General features: G+C 42.4%; 1 protein-coding gene across 2 annotated transcripts in view; it reads left to right on the plus strand.

The window, feature by feature from the left end:
• Window positions 1–7,801: 7,801 nt before the first annotated feature.
• Window positions 7,802–12,265, plus strand: part of jam3b (junctional adhesion molecule 3b) — a 157,841-nt gene continuing 153,377 nt past the window's right edge. Inside the window, exon 1 of one of the 2 annotated variants that reach the window (XM_063038797.1) lies at window positions 7,802–7,872. In XM_063038797.1, the coding sequence (XP_062894867.1) occupies window positions 7,815–7,872 (58 nt within the window). In that variant the 5' untranslated portion in view covers window positions 7,802–7,814. The remainder of the gene's footprint in view (window positions 7,873–12,265) is intronic. The other variant, XM_063038798.1, reaches the window with a different exon arrangement.

Below are 12,265 nucleotides of genomic sequence, written 5' to 3' on the forward strand. Positions count from 1 at the left end.
TTTATAACAGAAGAGAGCAAGCATTAGATCTTAAACACAAGAAATACTGGAGGAACAGCACATCGGACAGCATCTATGGAAATGAATATACAGTTGATGTTTTGGGCAGAGGCCCTTCTTCAGGATCATTGGACCTGTGCATCCTCACAATTATATTGGAACTATTCTGGTTCAGGTGTAAGCCATCCATCTTGTAGCCACATATTTATCTGAGCTATCATCCTATTTCCATACTCACTAGCACGCAGCATTTCCAATTCAGTTATGACTGGTGAGCTCAGTGCTGTGTATTGTGTGTCTGGCATCATGGAAATTCCTTGCACCTTCCGGTCTGGATGACTACATCTGTGGGAGATGCCTCCATTGCCTACAAATGTTGATTGCATCATGATCTGAGTGGTTGTGAATGGAATACAGCACTGGCGTGCAATCACCTTCCAAGTATCTTCAAAGCTGATCTTATAAAGGAAAGAACTGAAGATGATTGATCTTAAAATACTGAGGTGTAACTTTTCTATTTTTGTAACTGTTTCCCCAGCAATAAGCAAGAACACTGTTAACTTTTCCATTTATGTCCCAGTCTTGTATGGATTCTCATCTGCAGAATCTGAAACTCTCTAATGCAGCATTTCTTCAGTCAAGCATTCATTTATAATATTCTATTTCAGTATTTACTGGTACTTGGCACTGGAATTAATCTGGAGATTACCGACTTTGAGTTCTTTCATTTAATCTCTTGACAAGCTTTATGTAATCTGCCAACAGCACTACTTCTCTCTTTGTGTGTGCGCGTGTGTATAGAATAATCTATAGCTATCCACACTTCGCTGTCATATTGCCATACCAAGGTCACAATTATACTAAAATGATGGCTGCAGTTGCAGAAGCACTTGTCGCACTTGCTAACCACTGAATTGCCAATCATTGGAGTTTTCCTAACCTCTCAATGAGGGTCAGGTCACTGAAACTGAGGTGCATCAGGATTTCTTCCCTCACTGGGTATTGAATCTCTGGAATTCTCTGCCCCGAGGGCAGTGGAGGCCAGATCAGTAGGTATATTTAAGATGGAGATACATAAATAAATGAAAGATTGCAGGGAACTGACATAGAAGAGAATTTGAGGCCTTCGTAGCTCAGGCACAATCATATGGCATGGGGAGGTAGGCTTGAGGGAACTGCTGGTCTACTCTTGCTCCTATTTTCTTGTGTTGCTGTGGTTTAGATGCAATGGAATGAGTAGTCATCTCATCTCCATTCTATCTGCTTCTATTTCCTAACTTTCCATATATCTGCCTCACATTATAAGAGTTGCAAATTTACCTTGCGTTCCTCTGATTTGTCATCATGCTGGAACATATTCAATGGGCCTAATTGAGGTTTTATGGTCTTATCACAACCATCCATGTCTGTTCAGCCTATTGGAATGAGTTAGTTTTCATTTTACATTGCACTTCCCCCACCCCCTAACTCTGTATCTACTTTGTGTTTTATTCCATGCCAAATTTGTTTAACCCCAATCCCAATATGTCTGATAAGTACATCCAAGGATATGAAACAAGCAACAGTTCCCAGATTGCGTTGGAACAAAAGCAGAGAGTGCTGCAGCTGAGAAAAACAAAATGCTGGAGGATCTCAGTGGGTCAGGCAGCATCTGTAGAGTTGGTGTTTTGGATTAAGATTCGTCAACATTAACTATCCATTTCTCCCAGTCATGCTGCCTGACCCACTGAAGTGATACTGTTCATTGCTGTGGGTTCCAGCATGTCTAGTCAAATTGAGTTTGTTGTGATGTGCACAAGTACAGTGGGGTACAGGTATAATGAAAAACTTGCTGCACCAGCAGGACAGGCCTTTTGGTACAAACAGTGCACGAAATATAGATTGTACAGGACTGAAGATGTTGTATTTGAATGTGTGCAAAATACAGAATAAGGCAGATGAACTTGTAGCCTTGTTACAGATTGGCATGTATGATGTTGTGGGCATTGCTGAATGAAGATTACAGCTGGGAGCTTAATGTCCAAGGGTACACATTGTATTGAAAGGACAGGCAGGGAGGGAGAGTGGGTGGCATTGCTCTGTTGATAAAAAAGAAAATTCATATCATTAGAAAGAGGTGACAAATTACAAATGCCAGTCTTTAAGAAGGGAAGAAGGCAAAAAAAAAAGGAAATTGTAGGCCAGTGAGCCTAACCTCAGTGGTTGGGAAAATGTTAGAGTCTATTATTAAGGATGAAGTTTCGAACTACCTGGAGGCTAATGATAAAATAAGTCAAAGTCAGCATGGTTTCTGTGAAGGGAAATCTTGCCTGACAAATCTGTTAGAGTTCTTAAAGGAAGTAATGAGCAGGGTAGACAAAGGAGAGGCAATGGGTATCACTTACTTGGATTTTCAGAAGGCATTTGATAAGGTGCCACACATGTGGCTGCTTAACAAGACAAAATCATATGGTGTTATAGAAAAGATACTGACATGGATAGAGGAATGGCTGACAGGCAGGAGACAGCAAGTGGGAATAAAGGGAGCCTTTTCTGGTTGGCTGCCAGTGACTAGTGGTGTTCCTCAGGGGTTAGTATTAGGGTATTAGGACTGCTACTTTTCACATTGTTTGTCACTGATTTAGATAATGGAATTGATGGCTTTGTGGAAAAGTTTGTGGATGATACAAAGGTAGATGGGGGGGTAGGTGGTACTGAGGAAGCAATGTGATTGTAGCAGGACTTAGACAAATTGGAAGAATGGGCAAAAAAGTGGTAGATGGAATACAGTGTTGGAAAATGTATGATAATGCATTTTGGTAAAAGGATCAATAGTGTGAACTATTATCTAAATGGGGAGAAAATTTAAACATCAGAGGTGCAGAGGGACTTAGGAGTTCTTGTGCACAACTCCTAGAAGGTTAATTTACAGGTTGAGTCTGGTAAAGAAGGCAAATGAAATTGTTGGCATTTATTTCAAGGGGAATAGAATATAAAAGCAAGGAGATAACGCTGAGCCTTTAGAATACACTAGTCAGGCTGCACTTGGAGTATTGTCAACAGTTTTGGGCTCCATATCTCAAAAAGGATGTATAGTCATTGGAGAGAGTCCAGAGGAGGTTAATGAGGATGATTCCAGGAATGAAGGGGTTAACTTATGAGGAGCATTTGGCAGCTTTGGGCCTGTACTCACTGGAATTTATAAGAATGCCCGGGGGGTGCAGTTTGGGAGGGGGGAGAGAATCTCACTGAAACCTACTGAATGTTGAAAGGACTAGATAGAGTGGATGTGGAGAATTTGTTTCCTATGGTGGGGGTGTCCAGAGCTAGAGGGCACAGCCTCAAAATTGAGGGGCAACCTGAGGTAAAGAGGATTTTTTTTTAGCCAGAGAGTAGTGGATCTGTGGAATGCTCTGCCACAGACTGCGGTGGAGACCAAGTCTGTGGGTATACTTAAAGCAGAAGTTGATAGTTTCCTGATTGGTCAGGGCATCAAAGGATATGGCAAAAAGGCAGGTGTATGGGGTTGAGTGTGATCCGGGATCAGCCATGATGGAATGGCGGAACAGGCTCAATGGGCCAAATGGTCTATTTCTGTTCCTATGGCTTATGGACTTATGAATCTTTGTGGGTAGAGCTAAGAAACTGCAGGAGTAAAAGGACCCTGATGGGAGTTATATACAAACCCCCAAACAATAGTGAAGATGTGGTCTACAAATTACAACGGGAGATAGAAAATGCATATCAAAAGGGCAATGTTACAATAGTCATGGGAAATTTCAATATGCAGGTAAATTGGGAAAATCACGTTACTGCTGGATCCCGAGAGGGGGAATTTCTAGAATGCCTATGAGATGTCTTTTTAGAGCAGCTCATGGTTGAACCCACTGTTATGCAATGAACCAGAATTGATTAGAGAGCTTAAGGTAAAGGAACCCTTCGGGGACCAGTGTCATAATATGATAGAATTCACCCTGCGATTTGTGAAGGAGAAGCTAAAGTCAGATTTATCAGTATTACTGTGGTAAAGGAAACTACACAGGCATGAAAGAGCATCTGGGTAAAGTTGATTGGAAAGGAACACCGACAGGGATGACGGCAGAACAGCAATGGCTGGAATTTCTGGGAGCATTTTGGAAGGCACAAGATATATACTTCCCAAAGAGGAAGAAGTAGAAGTAAAGGCATGAGGACACAACTGTGGCTGACGAGAAGTCAAAGCCAAGGAGAGGGCATATCATAGAGCAAAAATTAGTAGGAAGTTAGAGGATTGGGACACTTTAAAAAACCAACCGAAGGCAATGAAAATAGTCATAAAAAAGGAGAAAATGGAATACAGGATTGGGCCAGTGAATAATATTAAAGAGGATACCAAAAGTTTCTGAAGCTACATAAAGTGTAAAAGAGAGGCAAGTGTAGATATCGGACCGCTGGAAAATGATGTTGGAGAGACAGTAATGCGAGACAAGAAAACGGGGGATGAACTGAATAAGTATTTTGCATCAGCCTTCTCTGTGGAAGACACCAGCAGTATGATGGAAGTTCCAGGTGTCAGGGGTCATGAAGTGAGTGAAGCTACCATTACTAGAGAGAATGTTCTTGGGAAACTGAAAGGTCCGAAGGTAGATAAATTGCCTGGATCAGATGGTGTACACCCCAGGGTTCTGAAAGAGGTGGCTGAAGAAATTGTGGAGGCACGAGTAACAATCTTTCAAGAATTAATTGATTATGGCATGGTTCCAGAGGACTGGAAGATGCAGATATCACTCCACTCTTCAAGAAGGGAGGGAGGCAGAAGAAAAGAACTTATAGGCCTGACCTCAGTGATTGGGAAGATGTTGGAGTTGATTTTTAAGGATGTGGTTTCGGGGTACTTGGAGGCACATGATAAAATAGGCCATAGTCAGCTTGGTTTCCGTAAAGGAAAATCTTGCCCGACAAATCTGTTGGAATTCTTTGAAGAATTAAAAAGCTGGATAGAGAAAGGAGAATTGGTGGATGTTGTGCACTTGGATTTTCAGAAGGTCTTTGACAATGTGCCACACATGACGCCGTTTAACAAAATAAGAGCCCATGGTATCACAGGAAAGATGCTAGCATGGATAAAGCATTGGGTGATTTGCAGGAGGCAAAGAGTGGGAATAAAGGGGACCTTTTCTGGTTGACTGCCAGTGACTAGTGTTGTTCCACAGGGGTCTGTGTTGGGACTGCTTCTTTTTACATTATATGTCAATGATTTGGATGATGGAATTGATGACTTCATGGCCAAGATTGCGGAGAGAGTTTACTCAGAGAGTGGTTGGTGCGTGGAATGCACTGCCTGAGTCAGTGGTGGGGGCAGATATACTCGTGAAGTTTAAGAGACTACTAGACAGGTATATGGAGGAATTTAAGGTGGGGGCTTATATGGGAGGCAGGGTTTGAGGGTCGGCACAACATTGTGGGCCAAAGGGCCTGTACTGTGCTGTACTATTCTATGTTCTATGATACGAAGATAGGTAGAGGGTTAGGTAGTTTTGAGGAAGTAGAGATGCTACAGAAGGACTTAGATAGATTAGGGAAAAGGGGAAAGAAGTGGCAGATGGAATACAGTGTTGGGAAGTGTATGGTCATGCACTTTGGTGGAAGGTTAATTTACAGGTTGAGTTGGTGGTGAGGAGGACAAATGCAATGTTAGCATTCATTTCAAGAGGCTGGAATATAAAAGCAAGGATATAATGTTGAGCAACACACACAAAATGCTGGAGGAACTCAGCAGGCCAAGCAGCATCTGTGGAAAAAAAGTATAGTTGGCATTGTGGGCCAGCGTTTCTTTTCCATAGATGCTGCCTGACCTGCTGAGTTCCTCCAGAATTTTGCGTGTGTTGCTTAGATTTCCAGCATCTGCAGATTTTCTCGTTTGTGATGTAATGCTGAGGCTTTATAAAGAATTGATGAGGTCTCATAGACTATTGTGAGCAATTTTGTGCACTTTATCTTAGAAAGAATGTGCTGAAACTGGAGAGGGTCAAAGGAGGTTCACAAAAATGATTCCAAGTTTGAAAGGCTTGTTATATGAAGCGTGTTTGATGGCTCTGGGCCTGTATTCACTGAAATTCAGAAGAATGAGGAGTGACCTCGTTGAAACCTATCAAATAGTGAAAAGCCTTAATAGAGTGGATGTGGAGAGCATGTTTCCTATGGTGGGAGAATCTAAGACAGCCTCAGAATAGTGGGGTGTCCCTTTAGAACAGAGATGAGGAATTCCTTTAGCCAGAGAATGGTGAATTTATGGAATTCTTTGCCACAGGCGGCTGTGGAGACCAAGTCTTTGAGTATATTTAAGGCAGAGGTTGATAGATTCTTAATTAGTCAGGGCATGAAGGGATACAGGGAGAAGGCAGGAGACTGGGGCTGAGAGGGAAATGGATCATTCTAAATTGAGTGGAAAAGAAAATTGTGCAGAAAATACAGAGAATCTACAGAGAGACATAGATAGGTTAAGTGAATGGGCAAGGGTCTGGCAGATGGAGTACAATATTGGTAAATGCGAAGTAATCCACTTTGAATGGAAAAATGAGAGAGCAGATTATTATTTAAATGGTAGAAAAATTGCAGCATGCTGTTGTGCAGAAGTTACTTGGGAGTGCTTGTGCATGAATCACAAAAGGTTGTTTTGCAGGTACAGCAGGCTATCAAAGGCAAATGGAATGTTGGTCTTCATTGCTAGAGGGATTGAATTCAAGAGCAGGGAGGTCATGCTGCAACTGTACAGGGTACTGGTGAGGCCACACCTGGAGTACTGTGTGCAGTTCTGGTCTCCTTACTTGAGGAAGGATATACTGGCTTTGGAGGCAGTGCAGAGGAGGTTCACCAGGTTGATTCCAGAGATGAGGGGGTTAGACTATGAGGAGAGATTGAGTTGCCTGGGGCTGTACTCGCTGGTGTTCAGAAGAAAGAGAGATCTTGTAGAAACATATAAAATTAAGAAAGGGATAGATAAGATAGAAGCAGGAAGGTTGTTTTCACTGGTGATGAGACTAGAACTAGGGGACATAGCCTCAAGATTCAGGGGAGTAGATTTAGGACGGAGATGAGGAGGAACTGCTTTTCCCAGAGAGTGGTGAATCTGTGGAATTCTCTGCCCAATGAAGCAGTGGAGGCTACCTCAGTAAATATATTTAAGACAAGGTTGGGCAGATTTTTGCATAGTAGGGGAATTAAAGGTTATGGCGAAAAGGCAAGTTGGTGGAGATCAATCCATGGCCAGATCAGCCGTGATCTTATTGAATGGCAGGGCAGGCTCGATGGGCTAGATGGCCTACTCCTGCTCCTATTTCTTATATTCTTATAGATCAGCCAAGATGAAGTGGCCAATCCGATGCAGTAGGCCAAATGGCCTAATTCTGCTCTGATATCTTATGGTCTTATACATGCATGTAACATCATATAAACAGTACATACATTAAATATAAATTAAATACAGTTTTTAGAAGAAAGACAAAATTAGAGCAAAAAGTTTACTACTGAGAAGTTTACAAGAGGTTCCTGGCAGTGAGGTAGGTATACTACTACTTTGATACTCCCGTTTGCCTGAATCTTTGTACAGCTGGGCCGCCTGTAGTGCAAAGATCTTGACCATATGCCCCGAACATTACCCTAAGAATACCCACCTGCTCCTCATTCCAGTCCAGCCGGCAGCTGTCCACAACCTCTTCCCGTTGCTGCGATGCGGCTTCTTGCGTTGCCATGGCGCTGGACCGCCTTCACCCGTTGCCATGGCGCCGCGCTGGCGGGTAACAACATCCCGCCGGCAACGCGCGTGCTCACTAAACGTCTGAGCCGGTTGTGTGAAGATGGCGGGTGGAGTTTCGTTGCTGCGGCTTCTGGTGCTTTATTTCGTGCTGGCGGAGAGTAAGTGAGAGTGGCTGGGGAAAATGTAACCGAAAATTTTTCACCAGAGACGTAACTTTATTTGGGGACAAGGCTTGACGGGAATTATTCTTTATCTACCTGATCGTTGTACGATAAGTTCTCGTGCGAGGTGGCTGCTTCGCTGCGCGGTTCAGTCGCACCGTTAGTTTTGCCCCGCTGTTACACGCGTGTCTTCACCTTTATTTTTCCAATGTGTGAACGGAAAAGCTATTTCTAATTACACTTCAAAGCCCGTGTCCTGTGATATGATTGTGTGATTTGTTCACAATACTGCAAATATTTAAGGGAGAACATGAAGTGGTTGTTGTTCACTTCCATTAAGTGAAGTGGTTGCTCTGGAATAGGGTTATCTAAAGAAATGTTGGAGTAGTTAATGTTGACATTTCATGTGTGTGGCATATCCTAATCCTTTGATGCAAACCTGGTTGGTACTGGTCAAGCAAGAGTGGTCTAGCAATACAACACTGGGCGGCACGGGAGGTCGTTCCTGCCTGTGGCCATCGAACTTGCAGCTCCTCCCGTGGAGGGTCAGGCACCCTGAGCCAATCGACTGGTCCTAGACTTTTTCCATCTGGCATAGATTGCATTTTGTTGTTTGATTGTTTGTGGTTTTTGTATTGCTATATTTATGCTCTATTCTTGGTTGGTACGGCTGTAACGAAACCCAATTTCCCTCGGGATCAATAAAGTATATCTATCTATCTATCTATCTAAGAGAAAAATGCAGATGCTGGAAATCCAAGCAGCACACACAAAATGTGTGTGGGTCTGGAAGGGTCTCAGCCCGAAACGTCGACTTTGCCATAGATGCTGCCTGGCCTGCTGAGTTCCTTCGGTATTTTATACGTGTTGCTTGGTACTGGTCTAGTTGTCATTAAAATTAATTTATCTTTTGGACTTCCTTGAAGAATTTGTCTTCTCCTGTTTCATAAAATTACATGTAGTTAACTTGAAGTGAGTTAACATGTTTTGGAAGTGGGAGAGTAGACTGGGTACAGATTGTTCTTTGTAGACAGAAAGTCTTTGTATGGTGAGTTTGAATGTTTGTTGAGATGCATGGAATTTAGCATAGAAATTTAAATATTTGTGTCTGCTGAAGAACACTGATCTATTGATCCTTTCCACTGTCTAGGAGACAACTGAAAATATATGAATTTAAATGAAGAGGATCACTGGTATTTACATTTATTTGGACTTCTGGTATTTTTATGAGTTGTCCATATTCATGAAAACCGAGTGAATTGTAATCAGATGTATACTGCACCGAATTTAGATTCAAAATTACAAAATTAAAGGATGTGACGTCCGACCCAAAGGATTTGAAATCTTGCAGTGCCGCCCTTCCTTTGATTGTGCTTTACTGCTTCAATATTTACAGTAAACTAATCTTGCAAGCTCTCTTTCAGGTGTTTCCTGTTTTGTCTGCTCTATTTCAGTTTGATCTCAGTTGTCATTTGGTCCCAGTCAGATGAAGCCTCTGATAAAATGTACTCTTTTCAATTCTGAATGGAACAAAAGTTACTTGACACCAGTAACAGAATTTCAGTGCAAGCACAGCTTTTGTTAGTTCTCTTTTATTTCTGTTGATGTGTTTGTAAAGGCATTGATTCATGTTTGAGAAGTGAGAAATCTTGAGTAAGAACAGAAAATAGTGAGGATACTTAAACAGGTCAGGCTGTGTGTGGAGGGAGAAGTTGGCCTGAATGTTAACTCTGACCTTGAATCAGATCTGGTTATGTTATTATTCTTATTAGTAATTAGTAACATTTAATACTGAATGGTCGTAGACTGCAGCTTGTCTTTATAGATGTTGCAAAGTTAATTAAGCTTATGTTACTTGGTTGGTCAGCATCATAGAATTATATCACAGGGAAAAAGGCCATCAAGCCCAACTTGTCCATGCTGACCAGTAGACAACTATTAATCCCATTTCCCAGCATTTAGTCCATAGCCCTCTTTGACCATGTGATTCAAGTGACACTTAATTGCTGTCAGTGACTTAGCTTCAAATATTACTCGGGCATTTCAGGTGGAGTGAAGATGGTTCCTCACAATATCCCTTCTCAATCTTTTTCCTCTTACCCTATATCCTCTAGTTTTATCTATTTCTGAAAGGGTAGACAGTAGGAAATTTTTCCTCCTAAAGGAGGTTCACAAAAATGATTCTAGGATTGAATGGCTTGTCATATAAAGAGTTTTTGACAGCTATGGCCTGTATTCACTAGAATTCAGAAGAAATGGGAGGTTTCAATGAGGTCACCCATTGAATGGTGAAAGGCCTTGATAGAGTGAACGTGGAGAGGATTGTTCCTATGATGGGTAAGTCTAAGACCAGAGGATACAGCCTAAGAACAGAGAGGCATCCTTTTAGAGCAGAGATGAGGAGGAATTTATTTTGCCAGAGGGTGGTGAATCTGTGGAATTCTTTGCTACAGGCAGCTGTGGAGGCCAAGTGTTTATGTATGTTTAAGGCAGAGGTTGATTCTTGATTGGTCAGGCCATGAAGGGATATAGGGAGAAGACAGGAGATTGGAGCTGAGAGGAAAATTGGATCAGCCATGATGAAATGGTGGAACAGACTCAATGAGTCATATGGCCTAATTCTTCTCCTATGTCTTATGGTCCATGCCCTTCATAATTTTATATGCCTCCATTTTCAGAATCAGGTTTGATATCACCGACATATCTTGGGAAATTTGTTAACTTTAATGCAGCAATACAATGAAATTCATGATAAATATAGAGGGGAAAAAAACTGAATTACAGTAAGTGTATATATGTCTTTTAAGTAGTGTGTGTGGCGCATGGCCACGTGGTCTAGTGACTCTGAAGGTCGCTAGTTCGAGCCTCAGCTGAGGCAGCATGTTGTGTCCTTGAACAAGGCACTTAATCACACATTGCTCTGCGACGACACCGGTGCCAAGCTGTATGGGTCCTAGTGCCCTTCCCTTGAACAACATCGGTGCCGTGGAGAGGGGAGACATGCAGCATGGGCAACTGCCAGTCTTCCATACAACCTTGCCCAGGCCTCAGTCATCATCGAAAATCGATGGACAGCCGAAGTTAAGTAGTGCAAAAAGAGAAACAAATTTTAAAAAGATAATGAGGTAATATTCGTGGGTTTAATGTCCATTTAGAAATCAGATGGCAGAGTGGAAGAGGCTGTTCCTAAATTGCTGAGTGTGTGCCTTCAGGCTTCTGTATCTCCTTCCTGATGGTAACAATGAGAAGAGGGCATGCCCTGGGTGATGGAGGTCCTTAATGATGGACACCGCCTTCCTAAGGCACCGCTCCTTGAAGGTCTTGGATTCTACGGAGGCTAGTACCCGTGATGGAGCTGACTAATTTGACAATTTTCTGCAACTTGCATCGATCTTGTCCAGTTGCCTCCCCTTACCAGACGGTGATGCAGCCAGTCAGAACGCTCTCCACGGTACATTTGTAGAAGTTTTCGAGTGTTTTAGTTGACAAACCAAATACCCTCAAACTACTAATTAAGTATAGCTGTTGTTTTGCCTTCTTTATAGCTGCATCAATATGTTGTATGCAGGTTAGGTCCTCAGAGATATCGACACCCAGGTATTTGAAAATGGATTATGTCTCCTTTTAATCTCTTCTAATGAACAGACTAGCTTCTTCAGTTTCTCTTCACATTGGAACTGCTCCATCCCAGGCAATGTCCTGGTGAATCTAGACTATAAGACATGGGAGCAGACAGGCTATTCAGCCCATCGAGTCTGCTCTGCCGTTCTATCATGGCTGATTTATTATCACTCTCAACCCCATTCTCCTGCCTTCTTCCTGTAAACTTTGACAACCCAAATAAACAAGAACCTATCAATCCCCACATTAAATACACCCAAAGACTTGGCCTCCACAGCCATCTGTGGCAATGAATTCCACAGACTCATCACCCTCTGGCTTAAGAAATTCCTCCTCATCTCTGTTCAAAATGGAACGCCCTATTTGGAGTCTGCCTTCTGGTCCAAGACTCCCCCACTGTAGGAAAGATCCTTTTCACATCCGCTCTATCTGGACCTTTCAATATTTAATAAGTTTCCATAAGATCCCCCCTCATTCTACTGAACTCCAGTGAGTATGGGTCCAGAGCCATCAGATGCTTTTCATACATTAATCCTTCATTCCCGGGATCATTCTCATGAACCTCCTCTGGAGCCTCTGCAATGTCAGTATATCCTTTCCCAGATCATTGTTCCTCAATACTCCTTTGGACCTATCTTTCGTGGTGTATGTCCTAACTTCAAATTACATCACCTCACATTTATTTGTTTAAAGACACAGCACGGTAACAGGAACTTACGGCCCAACAAGCCCACCCACCTGAGCAATTAATCTACTAACCTGTATGTCT

The sequence above is a fragment of the Mobula hypostoma genome, chromosome X2, assembly GCF_963921235.1.
Source record: "Mobula hypostoma chromosome X2, sMobHyp1.1, whole genome shotgun sequence".
Taxonomy (NCBI): Eukaryota; Metazoa; Chordata; class Chondrichthyes; order Myliobatiformes; family Myliobatidae; genus Mobula; species Mobula hypostoma.